At 42.2% G+C, this 26,268-nt stretch overlaps 1 protein-coding gene across 2 annotated transcripts in view; it reads left to right on the plus strand.

Annotated features, from left to right (window-relative positions):
- Nucleotides 1-24,483, plus strand: part of stet (stem cell tumor) — a 300,983-nt gene extending 276,500 nt beyond the window's left edge. For both annotated transcript variants that reach the window (XM_065219503.1, XM_065219504.1), the window contains 6 exons: nucleotides 15,843-15,955; nucleotides 16,152-16,269; nucleotides 16,488-16,630; nucleotides 16,697-16,818; nucleotides 16,905-17,051; nucleotides 22,236-24,483. In XM_065219503.1, coding sequence (XP_065075575.1) covers nucleotides 15,843-15,955; nucleotides 16,152-16,269; nucleotides 16,488-16,630; nucleotides 16,697-16,818; nucleotides 16,905-17,051; nucleotides 22,236-22,546 — 954 coding nt within the window. In that variant the 3' untranslated portion in view covers nucleotides 22,547-24,483. The remainder of the gene's footprint in view (nucleotides 1-15,842; nucleotides 15,956-16,151; nucleotides 16,270-16,487; nucleotides 16,631-16,696; nucleotides 16,819-16,904; nucleotides 17,052-22,235) is intronic.
- Nucleotides 24,484-26,268: the final 1,785 nt, after the last annotated feature.

The raw sequence follows: 26,268 nt of genomic DNA on the forward strand, positions 1-26,268 counted from the left end.
CAATCACGCTTACCACTACACCACCGGCGCCGCTAATATTCAATTGTTGGTTTTCTCAAGAAACAAACACCTAAACGTAAATTCATCCTCCGATTTCGTGAAGCTGCACCCCGTTTCGGGAAAAACCCCCGTTCATCGCATACCAAAACAGCTATTTCCAGTGAAATTGCTACTAAAAACATCGAAACTCAACCCGCAGCAGCAGGTCGAAACAGAAGCCCAGCCAGAAGAAGAGACCCATGGATGGTGCATGTGTAAAACCATAAACAACTAAATTAACGCCAAGCAAGCTCGCGCCACACGTCTTTTCTACTCTACTGGCCATATACCTAGCTACCAACGTACGACGATGGCCTAGAGGAGTGTGCGATCCAAACCATACACGCATTCTTTAATGAATTTCGAGAAACTGAAAGTTGTTCCAGCAAACAGCAACAGCTCTGAACAGTCTGTCCGTCCGTCCGTCCGTCTGACTGTTGCTGTTGTTTAATCGATAACCGTGCGCGTTCCGAGACGCCAAAATGTCTGATGTGTGTAAGACGAGAAAGAGTGAAATGTGTTGTTGGTTGCTCGGTTGCGACAAGATCGTCATGGTCTCCGGGAGATCGAGAGGTGGAGTGGCGGAGGTGTGTGTGTATATGAGTGCGTTCACGCATCAAGCACCAATTAATTATGGACCAATCTCGGCGGATACCCGCACCAGCTAGGGAGTCAGGCAGTCAGTCAGTGACTCGTTACGACCTGGATCATGTTTCAAGTGGCTATTTTGTATAGCTGCTCTACCGCTGCTTAACAACATCTGTATTTATACGGGAGCACGCGGAGTTAACCCTTTCATGGCCGACTTCTTCCCAAAAAGAAATCCCATACATTGGTTGACTTTTGATAGCTGAAACTAGAATTTATCAAGTTGCCATAGTTCAAACTTCAGTTATTGAGATTAATTTTGATTGAGCAAGCTGACATCACCGATTATGAAGGGTTAAGCGAGATTATTGTTTATCTCAACCGCAAGAGTGCGTGTGCGTCTGCACGCACCAGCAGCTTGTCGAACGTTTTGTTTATCTCGGGGTGCGTCCGAGAGAGTTGATCCCATTCTGTGAAAGTTACCAGTCCATTCTGGTTCCTGCGTGCACGGGGCAGAGAATAGTTGTTATGAAGTGTGAAAATACTCCGGGATTACTTATGAGCCAATTATAGCCGATGTTTACATCTTTCCAAACGAGCTGCAGTTAATAATAGCGGTAATGAAAATAAACTGTATCGACACACAGGAGGTGTTGGGAGTGCGTTCGCGGAATAATGTTCCGCAGGAGGTGGGCTGCAGTGTCAAACTGTTGCGTGGGATCACTTAGCACAGACAGGACAGGCCAGGCCAGGCCAGAGCAGAGGGTTGACCGAAAGTTGCTTCTACTCACTCAGTGTGCAACATTGTAATTTACTGTGGCGGCAACAGCAGCCCGCTGGAATTGCAATAATTTATCTTTGTCGGAAGGTTTTCTTGTTTGCTGCCTCGCACAATCACCTTATAAATACAAACAATGCACGCGAGAGCGGCTCTGGCGGCCTAAGCACAGTCGCCCTAGATGTCAGCGGAGTCGCTCGCTGACATAAAACGGGAACCGTTCAGCTCGGATTGCTTTTTGGAACGCGAGCGCTCGCTCGCGTTCTCCAAGTCGTCTTTCGGCAAGGTAATGGAATTTCTACGAACTCTACATTTCTATTATCATTTTAAGCTGAAATTTCACAAACCGAAGACTGAAGGAAGCCACATGACCAACTGCTGCGGTATTTACAATTAATTTCAATAGATATTGTAATCTGAACTCGATCGACCGACCAACGACGGTCGGGTCCGGGGCAGCGAGAGACGCCGAGATCGTTTTCCTATTCAGAGTTAACTCGGCAGAAATAATGTACTATTGAATAAAATTATGGCCAAACAGGACCACCGCGCGACGTCCTCCTATATAATAAGGTCGCCTTCGGTGGCTGCAGCAAATTTTGCCTTATTTATGGATTTCTCTGGCTCTGGGAAGATTCTATTGTCTTTCACCCCTAAGGCAGCCCGACACTGGCTCAAGATGTCACTGAACCGCATCTAGGCATGGGAATGTGGTCCGCGCAATTTTTGACAACGTCACCACCAGTCAGTGGCGACAGAATGATTATCTCGTTACAGAAATGTTTCGCTCCAGCTCTAGGCTTGCGGCAGTCCGAGTTATAATTGCATAATTTCCTCATTAAGACGAGTAGATTTCGAGGAGCACTTGCGAACCGCGCGACGAGTCGTCACATTGTCATTCATAATCTTAATTGATCAGTGCTCGGCTGCTCGGCGGCAGTGAAAAATAGCGGAAGAAGAATTAAGCCACGATGACAAATTGAAAGCGCGTGGTGGAACTCGCGCGCAGCATGAAGCCGTGTTGGACAAACAATAAAACCACATTTCATCGCGCCGCATACAGGCACACAGCGCAGTGTAGTAGATTCATTCAGAATCTGAAGTCCGCTTGGCTTCTGAGACGGCAACGACGGCGACGACACGGTTGGCGCTAAATTGTCCTCGCGGCCGGAAATAGCGACTTACTGTAGGAATTTCAACGATTCCACAGATCGTTCGTGGAGCTGCCTGCGATTTGCAATCCACGGCTGCGACCGCACAAAGACCGAATTGCGGTACTGTGTGAACAGAACGCGCTACAGTTTAGTTGCGGTTTTCAACCATTTAAGCTGATCCCTGAACTCAAATGACTCTATCTCAGCGTTTCTCAGCGTATGAATTCAAACATCTTGAACATGCGGTTTCAAGATTATATAGAAATTTTATATGAATTTAAATCTTACCTCTAGGCCGTTTTCACGGTTCATATGTTTTTTTCGCCATTTTGACATGGCATGTTTTGCCGTTCTGTTATACAATTTTATTGTGGTAGTAGTAATGACTATTTTATCGATTTTTGGCCATTTTGACAATTATTATCCACTTAGGCACTTTGTTTGTTGTTTTGCTTTTTTAGGGCAATTTTGATGCTTTTTGGGTTATCTTGAGAGTTTTCAAGTATGTTTAAACTATGTTTGCGGTTTCGGGTTGCCTGGTCCCGAAAATTGTTTCGCTTGTATTTCTCTCAATCTTTACATGCCGGTTTAGAAATTGAAATATCCTGTGCTGTTAAGAACTTTCCTCTCAAGACTTCAAATAGCTCCAAAAGAAAGACATGACATCCTTGCTTGGATTTGGACCCAAGCGTCAATTGGACCCGAGTGTAACTTGGACCACAGCGTTATCGATCCGCAGCGTTAAAAAACATGCCATCATGCACTAATTTTTGCATCGCTATTTAAAATAAATCGTCTTTGGGGGGCAGTATAATGGATCGTGCCATTGGCGCTGGGCTCTACCACCTCTGGCGCCATGGTAACGATGCGATCCACAACGGGATGGACACCACTGTTTATTGTAGTATTGTGTTTATGTTGTGCATTTGTTATTTTTTATCTTTCAATAGTGTTCTGTTTCTGTGATTGCATTTTATTGTGCCGACATAGTATTTAAGTTCGAAAAATTTAATGTAAAACAAAAAAGTATCGTTCTGACATCCAGTCCTGGCCTGTCGGATGCCTGTCGGAGGTAGCAAAAGCATCCACAAGCACCAAAGAAGAGCGAAGTTGAAGTGGTATTCCGATGGAAGAAATTGTGCCTACTTCGTCAGTAACACAACGTAGAAATACACATCCTGGAACAAAACAATGAAACATTATAATCTCTACACGCTATTTCAAAATTACAAAAATATGGGTGGAATCCACCCAGATCGGTTAAAACTGAACCTTCCCAAAAATGAGTAAACTAAGTTAAGAATGACAAGTTGACAAATGCACAACATCAACCTGAATCCGATCGATGTTGTTCATTTATCAACTTGTCATTCCCAACTTAGTTTACATATTTTTGGGTAGATTAAGTTCTGACCGAAGTAAGGAATTCTATCCAAATATTGGAAGTTTTGAAATAGCCTGTATATTCTTTGTGGATGATCTTATCCTAGGATCCACTAATTCAGTTTTTTCAACAAATATTTCCTGCTTTTCAAATAACTCGAAAACATTAGGCTGTGGAATTTTGATGTCTATAGAACTTGACGTCTTAGTCATATATCAGAGAGAAAAGTTAAATGTTGGTGCCATATATGCTGTTGAGTATCAAACTATCTGTTGATTTCAATAGATGGTCCTTATTAAAGGGTGTCCACGATGAAATTGCCACACTATGAAATTGCTCTAACTTTTTAACCGTTGGGTAGAATTTAATGAAAATTTGGGTGGATTTAGTTCATAGTGCATTACAGTTTTAAAGTCCTGTGATCAAAACTCGCGGAAATGGAGTCGAAAGAACAGCTCGTGCGTGATAAAATCTTGCGCATTCATCACGAGAACAAGGATCTCTCGCATCGTTCCATCGCTAAAACGTTGGGAATCGCGAATTCCACGGTGTCGCGAGTGATTAAGCGGTTCGAGGAACGGTTGACCACCGATCGGAAGCCCAGAAGTGAAGGAAAAAGTATTCCGTACAACACCAAAAATCACAACCGCGTAGTTGGGGCCTTCAACCGAAATCCGAACGCCTCCGTTAGGGATGTGGCTAAGAAGCTGCACCTAAGCCGAAGTTTTGTCCAGAAGGCCAAAACTAAGGCTGGGCTTCGAACGTTCAAAGTACAAAAGGCCCCTAATCGCGACGAGAAGCAGAACAAGTCCGCCAAAACCCGTGCCAGGAAGTTGTACCTCAACATGCTGACGAAAGTTGAATGCTGCATCATGGACGACGAAACATATGTGAAGGCTGACTTCAAACAGATCCCCGGCAACCTGTTTTTCACGGCCAAGGATAAGTTCAGCGTTCCGGAGCATGTCCGCACTCAGAAGATGTCCAAATTTGCGAAGAAATTCCTGGTTTGGCAAGCCATCTGCACGTGCGGGAAGCGGAGTGCACCTTTCGTGACCCAGGACACGATGAACGGACAGGTGTACATAAAAGAGTGCCTCCAGAAGCGGCTGCTTCCTCTCCTGAAGGCCCACAACGTCCCAACAATCTTCTGGCCGGATTTGGCCTCATGCCACTACTCCAAGGACGTGCTGAAGTGGTATGCGGACAATAAGGTCAATTTCGTGCCAAAAATGTTCAACCCTCCCAACACTCCGGAGCTCCGCCCCATCGAGAAGTACTGGGCGATTATGAAGCAGCACCTTCTTAAACGACCTAAGGTAGTGAAGACAGTCGAGGAACTGAAGAAAGTATGGGTTTACATGCAAAAAACCGTTGATTCACAGGTTGTGCAGAATCTTATGGCCGGGGTTAAGGCCAAGGTGCGGGCATTTGCGTATGGACTGTAAATAAAATACGAGTAAAATGGTAAAATGAAGTTTAATAGTTATTTCTCAACCCCTGAAAATTTGATGGCAATCGGATGAAAACTCGAATTTTTCGAATCAATTTTGTGTGTGGCAATTTCATCGTGGACACCCTTTATTGTGAGAAGCATTTCTGAAGACACCAAGCCTTTAAAATGCTTCGTTTCGGAGCTATTAATTTTGTCCCGTTAGATTGCATTCCTGACCCATAGTGCAATGTCTGCGATGATTCTGGCATTCTCTTCGGTGGAATCAGCATTTGAATTCGACATCGAACTAATTTAAAAACCAATTGTGACTAGATTTAAATTATGTTTCTCTGACGCCTTTTTTTGTTTTATATGGGTCAAGGCCATCATGACAATTAACTGTCAGATACATTATATTACAGCAAGATCTCGTTTTTGGCAACACAACTGCTTCATCTATGTTGCCTAAATCGAGACCCTTTTCGACGCGTCACAATTGAGTGCTAAAATGGCTTTACAAAACAGAATCAATGCTCCCTAAAGGAATCCTGTTGAAAAAAAATGCTATTTTAGAACAATTACAGATAGTTAAAATTTTCGTGTTGTTAAAATCGAGTTTTTTTTTTCAACGTGTGCTAAAATGATGAGATGAGCATGAGCATGAGCATGATTGACCGCCCACGGTTGCTACTCTGTTATTGCCAGACCAGCTGTAATTACACAGAGAACCAATAAACTGGTGATCTCGAATAAGGCAATACCAGCGCCAGCCGCGCCTGAACGCAGATCAAGAAAGGAATGGGTAGGACGTGACACTCGCTTTGATGGAAGCCGAGGAGTCCTCTGCACTTCCACGAGGAATCACAGGGATGTTGGGTAAGAGGGTTGGGTTTGCAGCAGGGTTCGTTTTGGTAAACGATGAGCTGAATTGATGTCCTAACGATCGTATACGCGAAGGAGCTTGGGATTGAACCCACGGTCTTCTGCTCAGTAAGCAAAAACGTTTGCTACTAGGCTAACGAGCTCCTTTTTAATCATCGTGTTGCTGTTATTACCATGTAGTCATATTAACAAATAAAACGATTGACGAATCTTGATGTGGATGGGCTTGAGATTAGACTCAGGATATTCTGCTCAGTAAGCAAAAACGGTTGCTCTAAGGCCACCGACGTGTGCTAAAATAACGAGATGTAATTTACAAATACTTCCTAGCGTGTAATTTCATCAAATGTAGCATAATTTATAAACCACGTGGTCCATCATCTAAACAAATTAAGAGAAAATTACATATACCGTGAACACTTGCCAATCTCCTCCTCCCCTAAAGCGTCCACGTAGAATATGGACAGCCCCTTAGCTTTTTTACAATTGCATCAGCTTCCTAAAAAAAACTGCATTTCTTCCCGTTCACGAAGCTACATCATTCCCGCAATAATCAGGAGCATTTAAATTTTCACCTACTCCCATTTCGGTTGCAGCACCGCCACCCCAGAGCCCCGCGCCCTACAAATGAAGGTGAGGGAAACCTTCCTCTTCCCAAGCACCGCCATAATTCCCTCCCAAATAAATAAAAAAAAAAACAACAACTCCTCCCGCTCTCGAACCTACGCACAAAGTGAAATTATGTTTCCCGCGCGCACTGTTTAACCACTCTATTAAACTGTTTAGAGCGCATTAATACCACTCATTTCATCTTGGCTTGACCTATTGCGCTTGCTGCAGTACCCGAAGTGGGCAGAAGGTGCGGAGAAGATTATTACTGTTGTTTTTGGCGAGATTTAATTTTCGGTTTTCTGTTTCACTGGGCTAAAGTGATTTTTTGGGGGCGAACACTAAATACCGCTGTAAATTAGCGGGGCCTCCGCCCGGCGGCAGCAACGGCTCCTGGATGCTCTTTCGCCCCCATTGGGCAAGAAAGCATTAATTTTCCCGCAGCAACAGTAGAGTACGGTGCACCAGCAGCAGTAGCGCCTTGCAAAAGTAGAACAGGAAATCGGTGTTTATGTAATGTTTACATTCGGATAATTATAAATAATTTCGAGTGGAAGCGAAGGCGGAGGCGGGTGGCGGTTGAATTGTTACCTGAGGGCATAAAGGGAGCGAATGGGGGCCTTATAAAATTAACCAGATTCGGAACGCGTGAGCTCTAGTCGACGGGAGGTGTGAAAACTTGAGCTGATGATCGCTATCGCAAGCGAACCGCGAAGTGTGTTCTAATTGTATTCAAATTGACCAACGATCGAGCGCTCGTTCCATCATGGCCGGGTGGCGACGAGAGAACCCTGATACTGCGTGTCAAAATCTTTGTAAACAAGCTACTTATAATGTCTGATCCGTAAGGATGATACCCGGACCGCGTGCTCACGTTGAGGTGAAACGAGAGCCTAAGCATATTTAAGACCCCCATTATCCGGAGATAATCACGCGCGCTGCTCCATGCGTTATTTTCACTCATATCGAACAACGCATCGCGGCGGCGGCGGCCGCCGAGAAGCAGCCGCCCGATTTGACATTCGTTTGTTTGTTTACGTCTACCGGGCGGGTGGCTCCCAAACACAGCGAATTCTGAAAAGCTCTTCGTCATGTTTTAATTTGACGGATCGTCGGTTTCCAATAACCTTCGGAACTAATTTGCTCCGGAACTGCGACGTTCAGGATGAACGACGACGACGGTGTTGAAACGAGGGCAGGTGCAACACGACGTCTATCTCAGCCCCGCTAACGAACCAGTGCGGTAATTTGAGGTTAAGCCAGCAAATTGCCACAACCGGACAACCGATTACGCCCTTTCCAGCCGCCCTAAACTGGCGCTCACTCTGGAGGATACCGATGAAATCTGCTGTTGCTGCAGGTGTAAACAGGAAGGCGTGTGCGGGCTATCATCATCCTCCTTGTTGACTGCTGTTGTACCTCGAAGGAACAGTGCACGATTTCCGCACGCGGCGGCGGCGGCCGCGCAGCCCTCTGTTTGCACATGGACGAACGGCTCTCGAGATCTGATCTAATTGTTTCAATAAAAGAATGATGATGCTGATGATCATGTTACGGAGTTATTTTCGACCTCTTTTCTCTTTCGTATGTGCCCTCTGCCGGCTCCCTTTCTACTAAGGCAGCAAAATCTCACGATGCCGAAAATCGGACGGAGCGGTAGTCCAAGGGAGTTAACTGAGAAATAATATAATTAATTGATGGGAACGTTATTATTTCATATTGTTTCTATCATTTTTCATGGGCTGTAACCGAAACGAGTTGTAGTTGCGCGCCTTCGGACCGTCCGTCCTCCTCTTTGGTGAAGATGTTGTTTCCTGCAGGTCAGGTTTATAGTTGCTACTTTTTATTTCGGATTCACTACCTTCCTACTCGCCTTTCCTTCGCTGCTGCTGTCCTCTCGTGCTTGCATCCAGCCCAGCCCGTGTTAAGATGATCGTCTTTGACCGTGCTTCCTGACCGACACAGGTTATAACAGTGAGCAGCTCTCGGAATTTACCCCCTACCGTCGCCGCTGCCGCGCGCGTTACCCGAGTGACCTCTACCGATTAGCTTGTACCGGAAACACATATAAAATTCATTGAAATTACAAGAACAACATGAATTTAAATTATATTTTCCTTTGCCTCTTTTTATTACGGATGATTTTTTCCCCTTCTTCAAGTCCAAGGCAATTGGCTGTTTGTGTGGACGTGTTGTTGTTTACAGGAGGAACCCCCCGTGAAAGAAGAAGCGCACAGCAGAGAAAGAGGCAGCCGATGAATTATTTAACAGAGAAAAGTCAGATTTTATCACCCTGATTTCTACTCCGCGGACTCAGCAGTAGGCTAGGCGTGAGATTCTCGGTGACGTCACACATACATACCTTCGCCCCGGCAGCATTTGACAGTTAACTCTCATGCTCATTGTATGGCCGTGGGTACGGACGGAGCAGTGAACAATAGACTCGCACACTCACAGCAGCCCATTTTTGCACTAGCTAGCTGGCTTCTGCCTGAGACTGCCTTGAGATTCCGCGCTCTGGAATGTGCTCAGCGGAGTAGAACGTTTTGTTGCTATTTATTATAATAAATATTTCGCAATTTGTATACAATTCTTGCGCTTTTCCTAATGCTGCCGCTGCCGTGTCCGGTGCCTAGTACTGCATTTTTTTTCATTTCATTAAACAACGAACTTGAAGTTAACATAACTATCCCTTCTCATGGTTGTTGATATATAGGCTGGTTGGTGAGTGCGGAAGGCGAAGGTTTTCGCCATCTGGGTGCTGGCTGGCTGGCTAGCTGGCGTGTTGCCATTTGAAGCGTGCAAAGGTGTATTGGTTAGGAAGGCGAAAAAGGTCTTCAAGGCGCAATGCAAAGTCGAGGGCACCAGCTGAAGCGATTAAAAAACCGACGAAAAAAATGTGGGGAACTGCAGCAGACAGGTTCAAGGAACCCTTCCCACTCGATTGCATGCCCTTCTTCTTCTTCGTACGGGTGTGCGTGTTTCGTTGGGTTTGCCGACCGACTCGTCGTCGTTGGTATGATGACTCGTGTAAGATTACGACGGAGGTCCCTGCGAGGTCTCAGTGGGAGTGCGTCGTTCGTACTGGCGATATACTTGTCAACCGATCTGAACACCTGTTGACCTGAACCCGTTCAAAGTCTCTGTCTGAGAAAATAGGTACCCTCTCAATCCTAACGATGCCAAAAGTATAAGGTGTCAGTTTAATGATCCTTAAACGATCGCGCAAACCGAATGCAAATATTTGGCATGTTAGCGGCAATAAAAAGCCAGATCAACGCACACTCTGCAAGCTGACAGCTGCTGCTCGAGTTTCGATGGCTTGTTATGAAATGTTTAATGTATTCAGTGCACAATTAGCCGAGTAGCTCGTCAATCCGACCTTCTTGCGCCGCCTCCTCCGCTAGTAGGGAATTAGCATTTAATGCGACCCCAGCGGAGCCCGCTGTCAGCCGCGAAATGGGTAGATTACACGTCGGATTCTCGCGGCCGCGTAACGAGTGGGAACCACTGCACCATCACCGCGGGACCCGAAAATATTGTTTTCAATTTTTTGTCCAGATAATTAACCGTTCGCAGCAAAAAAAAATAAAGGGGCATCAAAAATTCCTAGTCACGGTGAAAACAATAGCCACCCAGAGAACGGAGGAGATAATTTCATGGCCTGCTGGCTTTCGGTTACAATTGCCCTCGCGGTGTCGCGTCCTCTTTAGTTTTTTTTGGGCATGAATCGATTGTTTACTAGCTGTCATCCGGGAAAACTAAAGTGTCATTCCGGTACACATTGTTTGACACTTTAATCGGTTGGCGCATCAACGCTGCGGTTGACGGAAGACAGCAAGCGCCCACCTGTTCCTTCCGCCGCTGCTCTAGAGGTTGGCAACGTCTGCGTGCGCGTATTAGATCGAAATCGGACGTCTAGAACTCTTCTGGTTTGATGTCATAATTGCCAGTTATTAGACGAAAAACTTCAAAGCAAAAGCTGCCTCGTTTTGACGAGCGAATGTTGATAATAATGACGGACGTCCTCTGGCGCAGAACGGTTTTGTGTTCTGATGGGAGCGAGCAAGCGAGCGGGGCGTTCTTATCTTGATTTTAAAACGCATCAAAACGTCAATTTTTCCTCCGAAACGCCGTTGCTTCCCTGCCTGCCTGCCTGCGTTACGTCGTTGCGGCGGTGCGACCCGCCTTAATCCATTGTTTATGGTATACTGTAATCAATTATGAAGATTACCAAGCGAAATAAATGTTCTAGTTATTCCAGTACACTCCCCTGGTCTAATAAACCCCTTTTTTCCGTAATTAAACCCCGGGTTTAAGAGGAAAGATTTTAATTAACTACTCCAGAAGCTATATCCGTCAAACTGGTTGCATCTACCTGTGTGTGTGAGTGCCTGTGTACGGTTATCGAACCGGAACGTGAACCGTCCTGGCGACCGTCGTCGTCGTCGTTGTCGTCGTGCGGTGCATTACTTTCCCGAATGCGTGAACGTTACCCAGCCTGGAGCGTTTTTGACGCGTATCACCTTAATTACCTGGGGACCGCAAGTTGTAATTATGCTGGAATTTCAATCTCCCTTCCCCTTGTCTCCTAATTGTTTGTCCACCACCGCGTGGGTCCCAGAAAACAATGTGCAACGGGGCGGCGGCGAAGAAAAATGTCATGTGCCAGCGATTTTCCTCATCTTCCACGACGAGGGCATTACAACTTTTATTGTCAAGACGCTCGCGAGCCAAAGATTGATAAAACAATAGGTGTGCTTGTTTTTCCGTTTGCCCCCCTCCAGCTCGATCCAAGTCAACCGCAAACAACGCTGTACAGTGAAAATATCTCTTCATCGGTCACCGTCGTCGTAGTCGTTGCCTGTGGCCCTTGGCAACTGTCACGTTGGCGGCTCAAAAGCCATTGCGCGCCCGATGCGACGACGACGCCCACAAGAGTTCTGGATCATGTCGTCGTCGTTGAGGGTCCACCACAAGAACTTCATTCTAGTGCTGGACTGGTGCATGTATTATTATTATTTTTTTGTGTGGACTCGTTTGTTTATGGGAGAATTTTTCACCTCCGATAAACTGTTTCCCACAGTTTGGTCGCCCTGCGGGTGTGACGATGCGGTGTATCGTGGATCGTGGCGCTTATTGTCCGTCGTCGTCCGGCGAACGTTAATAGTCAAATTAGCCGGTGATGATTAGTTTTCGGAAGGATTGATATTGATTTCATGTTTGGGTCTTGCTTTGGGTATTGCAAGTTTCAACGTTGATTGTGGCACTGTGCGTAGTTTTTATTCTTTTAGGGTTGCTCAAATATGTTGAATTATTGTATCGTCGGTGCAGAGAAAAATTATCACTATTGGAGTTGCCAACCGAAATTTATGGATGTCAGATTACATATTACAAATGGTTGAAGGCATAACAGACCAGCTTCATAGGCCTTATAGGTTGATTGCAAGGAACTTGTGTGAACAAGCCCAGCACCAGTGTTGTGTGAACAACACCAGTACCATCACGGAAGCGGCGCTTTGGAACCGTGGAATGTTTCTGTCCCTATCTGGGATGTCCCTGGACCTACACGCCCACAACCTGTTGTTTTGGACATTGTGAGACTGCTGCAGGACAAATAATTTTTCATCGGAAAAGACAAAGTCTCGTCCAGCGTGCCGCGATAGTAGGAGAGTTGCTCTTTCAAGCCGTTTCTTCTTGGAAGGTTCCGAAACTCTGTGAACTTTACGTTTCTTGAAAGCTTGGCATCCCAGGTCCTGCTTGAGCACATTGTGCATGGTCGATTTCGAGACATTGAGATCCGCGGCCATTTTACGTACAGAGCGTTGTGATTTTCGTCGAACTCGTTCCCTGACGGTCTTAATCACTCGTTCAGTCCTAGCTGAACGTCTTCGGCCGGATCTTTTCCGGTCATCTAACGAGGAAGTCTCACGGTACCTTCTAATGGTTCGATACACAAAATCCCGCTTTACTCCCAGATTCTGCAAACTCTTGAAAATAGCGCCAGGGCGCTCTCCTTCCAAAAACTTTTTTATTACCACAGCACGAAATTCTTTCATCGTTGATAAAAGATGGATACTGAATGAAAATAAGCAAACAGAACCGTCAATGGTTTGTGTAAACACAGTGCAAGATTACACCAATCCATATAAAGTGTATGAACTGTAGCTTCACCACTACGACAAGATGAAAAGGTGTATGAGAATATATTGGACACGGTGTACATTCTCAGTTTTCGTATGGATGAAGTTCAGAGGTCGTATTAGTCAAATTTGGAGAGCTTAATGTTAACTTTTTACGGCACACCTTCAGCCTCCTGGAACAACTACAAAGGATATATCACTTAATTCCAGTACACTACCCATAAAAGCATAACATATGGAATTTTATAGGAAACTGAGTTATCCATTGGATTCGATTACAAACTACCGGTATATTCCAATGTGCACTAACAAGTTACATGTTTTGTTCAGAAAGTATCATGAAAAATACCAATAGTAGGAAATGTCATCGGTAAGAGCCCACGAAGAAATAAATTTTCAACAGTGTTGTACTTAAATAGTTTTTTCAACAGTGATATACTTATAAGCAGTACACTTTAGAGGTCGTATGAATCAGCTTAAGTCACTTATAAGAGTCAGTATTTTTTAATTTTGAGATTGTTAGCCATAGGCTAGTTCATCTCAATTAAGAGTCAGCAATTAAATGTTTGTTATGAGGCATTATTGATCAACCTTAATGACCGTACTAGCATGCTTCATGGGTCAACTCCAGCTATCCGGATCTTCATTGCAATATGAGATTGAGTTAGCAGATCTTGCGAAATGAGTGTCAACTGGGCCAACTTTAGAGCAAGTTCCAAGTCTAAATAGTTAAATCCAAAATCCTTATGGACCAAATCCACCATGCTGGACTTTGTTTTTTACAATATTTTGCTGTTCACATGAAACCAGAAAAAAAATATTATGGGCATCCGTGAAAGACCGGAAAAACGGAAATTGAATTTCTTAAATCTAGTGACCACCCTATCTAAAAGGAAGAACGCGAAGAAGATTTTTCGAGCATGATCGGTTTTCTAGTAGCTATTTATTAGTTATAATTTAAATTTACTATTTGTTTGTATCATGGAAATGAATCGAAATCGATTTCTATCAATAAACAAATAATCGATTAATCGATGTATTGGAAAAATCGGACATCCCTATAGGCAAATTCAATGTACAGAATCCCCAAGCTAATCTTACCAAAACAAACGAAATAACCAGAAAAGGTTGATTCGATAATCCGACTGTCAAACCTATACCAAAATACCAAAACATAAAAATAGCATGCTCTCTGAGGGGGGCTTCACATCTTAATCGCAATTATAGATTCACGAAAAATCTAACACTAGCGAATCAATCTACGAAAAATTTTCTTTCATTTCTCGCATCTACTTGCATCGTGCATCATCTTTTTGCAGGAAATCTTCAGAATCGTCATCAGTCTTCTTTCTATCTACTCAGCGTGCGCGCAGCTAACCAAAGCAAAACAAAATCTCTCCTGCATCACCCCCTCGATGCTTTCTGTATTAATGTTCAAAAACTGAAAGTACAATCAACGCATTTAAATGCTTGTTTACATTTTTTAATCTGACATTTTCCGGATTATTGGGGTTTGGATTAACGAGTCGATCATTACAGTATTGGCAATCTTAGGGACCATCCATAAATGACGTAGCATATTATTGACCAATTTTAGACCCCCTTCCTCCCCTCGTAGCATATTTGGCTGTACCTAATACATGGCTGGTCGCAACTTCTGAAACTTTCAAATTCTACGTCATTTGTGCACGTTCCCTTACTGAAACAGTAACCGAATTAGGGGGATTAGGGCTAATAACAGAATTCTTTTTCGTACAAAGTAGAACCCGAAATCCACAGTTAGTGCATTTGATCAGAGCGTGAAGCTTGCGTCGGCAATGCAATTCCAAATTAGCTACAACCCCCCATCGAAGACTGTCCGTCAGCCTTCTCTTTCTGAGGTTCTAATTTTAGCCATTTCTTCAAGGTTCGGTGGTCCGTCTTTCAAGCGATTTTGCGAATTTTGGAAAGTACTGCTAATAATAATCGCCTAAAACAATCTTCGTATGCCGCGGCGGTTTGTTGCTGGAGCTTCAGCGATGCGCCCACTTTCGCATTTAGCTAATGATGCGATTGTTATTAAGTATGCTTGTTTCTGCGACTGACGGTCGGTCGGTCGGTCGGTAGGCATTTCAGCAGGCTCAGATTTTGGGCTTCGCGGGTTGTCGGTCGGTGGGAAAACGGGCGTCATCAAAACAATAATCACAATTTCACTTTGGATCGCTCTGCTGCGACTGGTATTATATAGCAATGATGATTGTTGTTGCTGGTGCCGCTGGTGAGGTGCATCTACTTTTTTTACCACTAATTTTCGACTCTGATTTGGAATAGTTGAGCTGAAAACGAGGCATACAGAGAAGTGCCCATAATTACCTAATATGAGGCTGAGACTTTGAACAAAAAAAAAATATAGTGTAGTTACAGACAAGACTAGCTAAATGCGCTGTTTTCTCGGAAATTTTCGATTGTTACAGCAGCACCCGCGAAGCTTTTCTCGCAATTGTTTTCAAGAGGGAAAATTAACCGCCAACCACGGCCCCGGCGCTAGCCGAGCGCGCTCGCTCCCTTTGCTCGAGCTGATGAGCTCGATTTTTCGGAGTACAATAGCTAATATTTTAATTATTTTAATTTATACTTTCTCCAAAGTGTTTTTCTCTTCCCATAATGGCAATAATAAAAATATTACACCGCTTGATTGCAGTTTTATGTTAAACGATTTTTCTCCCATTCCCTTTGGTTTTGCGTTCCAACGTCTTGCAACGCAACCCTCCACTGTTCCTACCCCGATGTGTGTTTGGTTTGAAATCATAATCGCTAATGTCATTCCGTTTTTCTTCTCGTTTCCCGACAGATGAGCGGCAAACGGTCGCGTAGCTTCAAGTGTGCAGTACATCATCGCGATCGTGAAGTTTGTTCGGAGAACGATTTTCATCTGATATTTGAAGATCCACCATTATTCAAGAGGTAAGAAGGTTCTCCTCCATCCCCCCCTCTCACCACCGCTCTGCGGTGGTACCTGTTTGAATGATAATTTGTACAACGCGCTCATACAGATATACCAGCCAACCCTCCTCGCTGCACACACTGAGCGAAATAAAACGTTTTCTTTTCACTTATCGCCGATATTTTTGTTCTTTTCTTGCTGTTCTTTTTCTTCCAGAATGGTGCACGTAATTGCAATGGAAGTGCTCCCCGAAGAGCGGGATCGAAAATATTATGCAGACAATTATTCATGCTGTCCGCCTCCATTATTTGTGATATTAGTTACATTAGTCGAGGTATGTACCCTTCCTTTTTATTATATTTTTATTATATCACTGCGGCGCAGCAGCATCAAGTCTAGTAGGTATGAGGAAATGATCTCAGCCTGGAAGAATCTGCTGCGTTGGATGTCTCTCTTTCCCTTTCTCACAGTCACACGTTGGCCCACTTTCAGGGGCGACAGCCTGTCGTCCGTCTACAAGATCCGATTTTGATTGTTTCTTTGCCTTTGCAGTTGGGGTTTTTCACCTACCACACGCTTACCTCGGGTCAAGCGGATCCGGCCGGTCCGGTTCCGATCGATTCGATGTTCATCTACCGGCCAGACAAACGGCACGAAGTCTGGCGGTTTCTGTTCTACATGGTTCTACATGCCGGGTAAGTTCTCCGAACGATTTGACTTCTAGCTGGCCAAATTTTCTAACATTGCTATTGTTGTTACAGATGGTTCCATCTGGGTTTTAACCTAGTCGTGCAACTCCTAGTTGGGCTACCATTGGAGATGGTACACGGATCAACTAGGATAGGTTGCGTCTATCTGGCAGGTGTACTCGCTGGTTCACTAGGTAAGTCCTCTTCCGGCACTGCTGCTCATGGCTATCGTATTTTCGAAAATTCTAACTGAACATTTTCTCATTTTGCCCCCGAACAGGAACCAGTGTGTTCGATCCTGAAGTCTACCTCGTCGGTGCCAGTGGGGGCGTCTATGCTCTGCTGGCCGCTCACCTAGCGAATGTTATGCTCAACTACCGCAATATGCAGTACGGCATCGTTCGGCTACTGGCGATATTCCTATTCGGTGAGTTGCCCATTTGATCCTATGTATTTTGGTTGAAACGATTCCTGCAGTAATAGACACTTTTGCATATTTTATCAATTATGGCTATCCTCGGGTTATACTGTTCCAGTTGTCGAATTTCCTAAATTCGAGTAGTAAAATTCTCTTCGATTTGGCCCAAGTATCGGAAAATGCTCAGAATTTCTAGATTCAAAATTGAGTGGTTTTTGCTAAATATCACCCAAGTATTTGGTGACCTGATTGGACATAACCAATTCAAACTGACTAGAAAGGTGCCTATAAATGCATAGCTGTCCCATGTCTGCTAGGGTAAAGTAATTGTTTTATCAGTAGTATATTGGAGTTTACATAAATATGAAAGTAATACAGTAGTTTTATACAGTATACAGTTATATTGGTTCGTCACTCTGTTAACCGATAGCCCAAGCTATTTTACTTGGAATCGCCAAAAATTGCCAAACACATCATTAGAAACGTCTAAAAAATGCTTTAAAAATGCTGAAGTCGCCAACATAGTCTAGAAACGGCAAAATGACCTTAAAATTGAATGACTAATCAGAAGTTTGGCTTCAAACGTCGAAACACCAAAAATAACTTAAAAATGACTTTGATTACAGTACTGGCAATAATAAAGTAATCACCGTTTTTTTAGTCGATTCAATACATTTTTTAAAGTGCTGAAACTTTCCAGTACGTGCATCAACATTTCTGAAAAATATACAACTGGTGGATGAAATATTTAAGGTTTATTGGTAAAGTTTTGAGCTTGATTGGCTGAGTTTGTACGAAGCTTGAGAACATTTAGTAAAATGTTTCTTATTTGACTACCATTTTTCAAATTGGTGTTTCTTGAAGCAAAACAATCTTAATAAGTAATAATTACACAAATCTAACCACAGCGAAAAAAGTTAAAAATTCCAAAGCTCATTTAAAAAACGACCAACATTTATGGTCAACGGATAACATAATTTTAGATTAGAGTTGGTTGGAAATGCTATCTAACATGAAGCTCTAGTGTGATAATTTATTAGCTAGAGAATGGTCTTAGAAGTGTGTAGGTAGATAGTTAGAGTACGGCAGTATGGAAAGTGAATAGAAGTTGAAAATGAGCGAAGGGCCATTAATGCGACAGTGCAAGTCAAACGCACACTCTTTGTCCAACCCGTACGATGTACCCGGAGATTTGAAGTAAGACATACTTGAATAGCAGCTTGAGCTTAATCAAGCAAACATATCTTTCTTCAGCTCAAAAATAAATGGTTTATTCAGCTCTTAATGATCTTAATCCTTTGAAATTATTTGACCTTTCGCAAAACTTTCCTCAGAAATCCTTTGGAATTCTCCTCAGAATACCTTGGAATTATGTGCTGAATTTTTGTGAAACTTTCTTAAGAATTTAATTCAAATATTAACAGCATTTTATTTACTTTATTACTTCAGAACACGATTCCTTCGACATCTTTCTTGATTCTTGCTTAAAGTGCCCTTGTGAATCTTTCTCAGTATTCATTTGAAATTATTATCAGAAAACCCTTTAAATTATGTGTATATTTCCTCTCCTTAAAACTCTTCTGCTATTCTCCTCAAAATCAGCATACAATTCTCTTTAGAATCACCAAGGAATTCTCCTTAAAGTTCTCGCCACAACTCCCTTGTAATTCTTCTATGAGTTCGTCAGGACTTAATCCTAGATTCTTGTCAGAGCTTCGTTCGATTTTTCTTTAATTTCTTCACGATCAATCGATGATCTGTACACGATCTTTAAAAAAATGTCTTGCTCCGTATCAGCTTCCAGATTTCTAAAACAATTTCTTAATTTAATCGTTACCTATAAAATTTGATCTTATCACTCAGCCCAAAAGCGTTCAACTATGCGATCTTAAAAAATCCATATCTCTGGTACTTTGAATATTCTGGCGCTTTACAATCATAAGAGGACTTGAGTCTTAAAAAAATATATATTCAAATTGATTCTAAGTACCTCGAAAAGAACGTAATATTGCAATCATAGTTTTTACTAAATATTAAAAACCGGGAAAACCGGGAATATTTTGATGTTTGAAACGGGAAAACCAAAAAAAAACCGGGAATTTCAAAATGAAAATTCATGGGTCTCCCTGAAAAAAGGGATGCCTCCAACATAGCAAAACAACCAAACGTCAAATAAAACCTTTAAAATCTCCAAACTACATTGAAAATGCCAAAATAACGTAAACATAGCTTTGAATACCTAACAATCGCCAAAACGTCCTCAAAAGTCAAAATGAAACGCCAAAATTACCGTTCAGACCCCAAAATGCAGTGGAGCAATCGTGGGGTAACACTTTGAATGTTGCACGTGTCGTAGAAGCTGATATTTGTGCACTTAATGTTTCGAAGTGGTTCCGAGAATAAGGATGTCACAGCAAATCACCTCAATGGCGTAACAATTGATCGTAACCGTCATGTCCGCGACGGATTAAAAAAAATCCGTTATTCTACAAATTGTAGAGTACTTTCATTTCTTGAAATTTCCCAGAGCTTCAAATGTCACTGCAGATTACTCAGCTTTACATCCTATAATCGCATATTGGTCCCATATGGAGTTACGTCAATTTTGAGATAACAACGCTATCTACTATCAATTGGCATCTAATTTCATATTATGTGATAACAGTATGGATTGTGATCAAGAAAGATATGGAAACAACGTCAAGCCAGTTTGTGCCATCAAGAAAAGCAATCGCATATCAGTCCCATCCTGAAATTCAATCGCCCAGAGGTTAAGTTACAATTCTGATTTTTGAATTGCCATAACAAAACATGCCAGCTCCATTGCAACTGATTTTAACTTGAAAAAATTATCAATAATTTTACAATGCTTTTTCAAATATTAACATGGGAATTGCACTTCTTAACTTCGACTGCCATTTTTTCATCGCCTACTTTTTCCATATGCGATTATAGGCAGTTTAATACTAAGACATGGTGAGTTTTCTGAATGTTCGCAGAGTACCGGATTTTGTTGAACTTTTCAGGAATTCTGCTGGAATTCCCGAAGCTTGCTGGAGTGTTCCGGGACTGATACAGTTTTTGTAGTCGGGGAGTACAAGAGTATGTTGATATTCCCGCGAGCCCTAAAGGTTGCTGGAGATTGAACAGTTCTGAGCACCGCAAATTCTTGGAGTTGTCTCCGAGTACCACAAATTCTTGAAGCTCTTTCAGTTCGTAATGTTCCGGGAGTCGACCATACATCGTGTAGTCGTAGAAATTTGGAAAATTTACAGAGTATATGAGCTTCTTCAAGTTCCCAAGTGGCTTAAAAGAGCTGCTAGACGTCAGAAAGATCTCGATCCGGAGCTCAGTAATTCTTTAGTCGTGAATTTTTTTCTTGTTGTCGTGGAAGATTTTAGAGTATCAGAATTTCTTGATATTCTCAAGCTGTCTAAAGATTGCCAAAGACCCAGTGGTTCCGAAAATTGTCCAAGAGCTCACATAATAACCTAGGCTCTCGAAGTTCCTAAAAGCTCTCGAAATGCTAGAAATCATGCGGTCACTAGAGCTTCTAGAACACTGGAAGTAGTATTGAGAATTCTTGAATTTCGGGAAGTTTATGCAGTTTTAAGAGTTCTGAAAACTACTGGAACTTCGTAAGCTTTTGTAGTTAAAACTATAGAGAGTATCGGAAGTTCCAAAATCACCTGCAAGTCTAATAACTCTCGATACTCCAAGAACTCTCAGTAGTGCGATAAATAAGTTCCAAATACTTCCAGAACTGAAGCAACTCTCGGATGTCCTGAGGTTGTTAGTTTTTAGGGTTCTTGATATTCTTGGAATTCTGATAGCTTATAGATTTTTGAGAGTTCCAGAACTCAGTAGAGTACTCGATATTTGATATTCTACTCCAGAAAGCTTTGATGCTGTTAGTTTTAGGGATTCTCGAAATTCTCGGATTTCTGGTAGTTAAAAGACTTTTTAAAGTTCTAAAAAACACTAGAGTTCCGAAAGTACGAGACGAGAGTACCAGTGGTTCCAAAATCACAACTCTCGATACTCCAAAAACTCCCAGAAGTGCGAGAAATATGTTCCGAAGACTTCCAGAACTGGAAGAGCTTTCGGGAGCCTTGAGGTTGGCTGTTAGCTTTTAGGGTTTTTGATATTCTTGAAATTCTTGTGGCTTATAGACTTTTCAAATTTTCTTAAGTATCGAGGGTAAGGGTTTTGAAATCATCCAGCATTTTTAGATTTCTCCATACTCTAAAAACTCTCAAAAGTTGGTTTTTAGAGTTCTAGATATTCTCGGATTTCTGGGTGGTCACGAAATGTGAAGAGTTCTGGATGTCACTAGAAGGGTGATTTTGACGGGGGTTTTAAAATCATCCGTAAGAACTCCTGAAAATGGAAGAAATACGCTGTTAACACTTCTAAAACTGCAGGAATAGTCGGAGATTTTGAAACTTTTCAAATAAAATAAAAACCGGGCAAATAAACAACTCTGAAATTCCTGGTATTCCGGAAAAATTGGAACTTAAATATTTCCCGGAAATTCGAGAATACTTCCGGAACTGGACTGGATAAATAGTTTTCGTAAGCTTTTTGTACTTCGGGGATCTGCTGAACTGTTGAAAGTCCATAAAATCCAATCACTTTGAGAATTGCCAGAACCGGAAACTTTCGAAAGTTTTTGCTGTTTCGTGAGCTTAGGAAATTTCTTGAGATGTTGGTGTTTCCAAAGTTTTTATAATTTTTAAAGTCCTCAGAGTAATTAGACTTCTGATATACATACTGATATATCCAAAATTAAAAGAAAAAAATCGCATGTGCTGAAATTTTAGTTCGGGAAATTTCTGGAACACATGAAATGTAAAGTGTGAATGTGCTCAGTAACTTTTCAAAGAATTTCAACTTCAGTTTCGGACACTCCGGCTTTCGAGAGTTCCAAGACTTTTCGGGAGTTCTTGGATTTTAACGAAATTCAGAAGTATCGAGAGTTCCACTTCCAATCCGTTTCCGTCCAGTGTATCGAGGGTTTTAGATTGGATAACTTATCGGTTTGTCAACTTATCGGAAGTGTTCTAAATCATATCATATTTTGCCAAGTGTCTGCGTCGGGATCGCGGGAACTTATCGCAAATCTACCTCATACATTCACGACTTCTAATCAAAATATTCCCCTTCTCTCTCTCCCACCAAACACAAATGCAGCATCCTGCGACGTCGGTTTCGCGATCTACTCCCGGTACGCGGTAGAACCGGAAAGCGGTGCCCCATCGGTGTCGTATGTGGCGCATCTGACCGGTGCCCTGGCGGGCCTCACGATAGGGCTGCTGGTGCTGAAAAACTTCGAGCAGAAACTGCACGAACAACTGCTCTGGTGGGTGGCGCTCGGAGTGTACGCGGCCTGTACGATCTTTGCCATCGTGTTCAACCTGCTCAACACCGTCACCGTGCAGAGGCTAGAGGAGGAAGGCGAGCAGGTATTGAAGCAGCATCTTTTCAACAATTTTGGATTTTAAACCGAGTACGCATGATCGGCTTGGAAACTCGATAGCGTTCGGAAGCGTTCTAAACGCAAACTGTCCGTCCTTACGGCTTCGATGAGGAACCACGAACGGGGCAACGAACCAGTGAGTATAAAATTCGAAAGTGAGCGAAAGGTGCGTCGAAGTTAGGAGGAAAATTGAAAGTCGAGGCTGTGGCACGTGGAATTGAACTACTGAGAGGGCCTCGGGGAAAAAGTTGTGATTTGTGTATAGACTTATTTTGTATTGCGTATGTTTATATTTAACGAGAACTTCGGGAATTTGGTAGGAACTAAAGTCTTGAATCGAGATCGTAATGAACTAAGTAGAGAGAAAAGGAAAAGTTGGCAAGCTCAGTGACCTCGACAGTCTGATCGCCGCACGCGGATGTGGTTGATGATCAGGTTTAGACATGTGTGATTTTTTTTGTAAGGCTTGAAAAACGGAGATAATGCGAAAGGTTAGCTCGACAATCGATTTGGCTGCGTGCGCACATCGTAATTGAATACGTAAGAGTACATCACTGGATAGAATAAAGTGCTTTAAATTTTTTTTCCCAATTTAAACTCTCGAAGGAGTATGAACTGATCCACTTTTCGTCCTTCCCCTCCGTCAAGCACGAGTCACTTTGATTGTACCGTGGAGCGTTCCATTTCGGTCCAAGATACCAAAGACTGTAAATGACATTCAAGCAAATCACCTGAAATGCGATGATCATAGTTAGCAAATATCGATTAATCGAAGGAGCCGTTGATCTCCTGTCAAAGTCCAGTACACTTTTTTGTAAATATTTTTTTTTTATAGAATCTAAACCAATCCGAGTCGAACCCAAAAAAAACACTTTTGCAAATTTCTTAGTGAAATTAATGAAAATGCAAACACACTGTACATTCACTCTCACTAAACTCAATGCAAGAAGGTAGCAATATCTTCCGTTCCAAAAAGAGAAAGCAAGAATACGAGTAAACATTTTAGTTAGGCTCTTTGAATTTAAATAAAATGAATATTAAAAATCCTATTAATACTGCATATTATTACTGCTGAAAGAGGAAATCAATAATTCTAGTCAATTTCTATGAAACTATTATTATTAATTATTATTATTATTAAATTAACCTGAGCAAATCCAACCCTTTCGAAGAGAATAGATCAAAAAGTATTGTAGAGAAAAGGAAAAAAAATACACACTCAACTTATTCAAGTCATTAATCACAAAGAAATTTAGTGTTTATTTATTATTTTTGTCTAATCATGCAATCAACAAAATACAGTTGCCGTCAAAACAGTGAAAAACGTCCCCCTGTGGAATTCAGATCCCACACCTGCTGTTATCGAAACCGATTCTGTTGAGCACAATCCTAATTGTTTTTGCGTCTTTATAATATTTTTTTTTTGTTTTTAAAAATAGGAAAAGCCAAAGAAGATTTATTTATTTTTTTATATCGTAAATTATTCCGGGACGACCGAAAAATTAGCACGAACGAATCTTTCCACGGGAAATGTTTGCGTACCCTCCAATAATAATAATTAATTAAAAGAAGATTGAATCAAATGCCTTACCAAATAGAAATAAACCAAAAAGTAACCCTCCACTTCCCCTGAAATCCACTGTTCGAAGAAGTACAAACGAATCTGGGTCAATGTGCTTTTCGTAGAACATTTTTTCGTAAAAAAAATACACTGCCAGTAACACACTAACGAGAGAGAAAATAAAACTATAAAAAACGCATTCATTTTCCTGAAGATTACGTGAAACTGTGGGAAAATCGTATAACTGTCTCGCATAATTAAGAGATACCGACAGAAGAAAAAAATAATCTAATAGGATGTATTTATAATAAATTATTGTATGCGAAAAAAGTATATGCAAAACGAGGAAAAAATCACCGAAAAGAAAACATTAATAAAAAACAAAAACCATTGAAAATCAACTTAACAGACGCACATTATCAGTCCTATTATTGATGACAGCTCCCTAGAACCTCCACCTGCCTTCGTCGCCCCATTACATCCGGTTATCCTACACCGCGTCAAGACACGTGGGTCTTACATCCGTTCTTCGTTATCCACCTCATTGCTGCTACTCAATAAATGGGCTACGGGACGGGGCGGGATGACACTGACTGAATAGGGATCGCAGACGGAGAACGAACGACGCGTCTGGACGAGTGGGCTGAGTATAGAGTCGCTGTCTGGCAAAGGGTTCGCACCGTCGCCGTCGTCGTCGTCGTCGTCGTTGTCGATCGATCGTGTTATTCACACAACACACATATTGCAGTCGCTGTTTGCGCATTTCCGTCTTCAGCGCCGAGTTGCATTAGTCATCGACCGTGGTTGTAGCCGCCGCCGTTCGGGGTCGTCCAGTCAGTAGAGACGAGAGGTGTGTGGATCTCGCCGACGCACACCTTCCTTTTCCTTGACTTGCTTCGACGTTCTTTTTTTTTTTTGGTTTCTCATTATCATCACTGGTTTGTGCTCTGCTTGTGGCTGATTGTTCCTTTTATTATCATCTGTTTTTACTTTTTTTTCTGTGTTTGCGCTAAGTACACTCGAACCAGCTGTGGTGATAATTCATTTGTTTAACTTTCCCACGTCCTGACTAACACAACACAAGTGGAATCGAAGTTGTCTATGGAGGAGAAAAACAGTCAGCCGGTTATTTAAGGGTAACAAATTAGCATTAATTTAGAACAATGGGTCGTGTTGTGAATTTTGAATCAGATGGGAGTAATTTTGAACCGGTTTGGGAGTAAAACACTCGCAGGCAGAAGGTTCCAACGTTAAACAGTTCATTTTCCAATATCACAGTCAATAGCTTATGATGCCTGTGTATAAGCTTTTAATTTTTTAATTATTTTAAATCAAAGAGTCGGGGTTCTGTAAAGTTGTCATGGTCTTCTCCTTCTAGGCTTTTTATACTGAGCAGTAGACTGATGCACAATTTGAAATGTTTGCTCCACTGTGCTAAAACTATTCCAAATCGGGTTCTGATTAGCCTCGAAAATATGAACTCATTTGGTTAGAAACAACTTTTTTTTTAATTTTTTTAAATCGTTGTCAGGTATTTTCACTACTGCTACCATTTTTCTGATCCATTGTGATATATTCCCCAGCTATATCAAGATTCCGTATCACTATTATTAGGAGTGATCGCCATTGTTTGACTAATATAATTATCCCAGCAAGGCATTACACGTCGAATAAAGTGAACTGCCTTAATGTCAAAGGGTTATATCAACTTACGCATTTTATTGAAAATTGCCGGACAGTGGCATAGCAAATGTTCCGAGCCTTCCTTTTCTATGCCAAAGAAACGACATACATCATCTTGAAGTTTTCCAATCAGCTTCAAGTGATAACGGCTCGGACAATGACCTGTTATAAGAGCTGTATAAGTGCTAAAATCTTTTTTAGAAAGCTCCAGTATTTTGTGGGTCACATAAATGTTTGGATTAATGAATCGCTTCGACTGCCTAGCAATGGCAGTGTTCTTCCAGTTTTCCTCCACTTTTGAAGATTCCCACGGTTTAGCTCCATTATAAAAGATGCAGCCGATAAGCCACAAAAGGGCTCTGGCCCTATGAACTTATGGGAAGATCCGAGTCTTGCTAGTGCATCAGCTCTTTCATTTCCGTCAATCCCTCAATGACCAGGAAGGATTTTTGAAGTGATTGAACACACTCCCAGACAAGTTTTGATGTACATGTCGTCGGTTT

Source organism: Ochlerotatus camptorhynchus, unplaced genomic scaffold, assembly GCF_037179485.1.
Source record: "Ochlerotatus camptorhynchus isolate MF236.1 unplaced genomic scaffold, CSIRO-AGI_Acam_v1.1 ptg000105l, whole genome shotgun sequence".
Lineage (NCBI taxonomy): Eukaryota > Metazoa > Arthropoda > Insecta > Diptera > Culicidae > Ochlerotatus > Ochlerotatus camptorhynchus.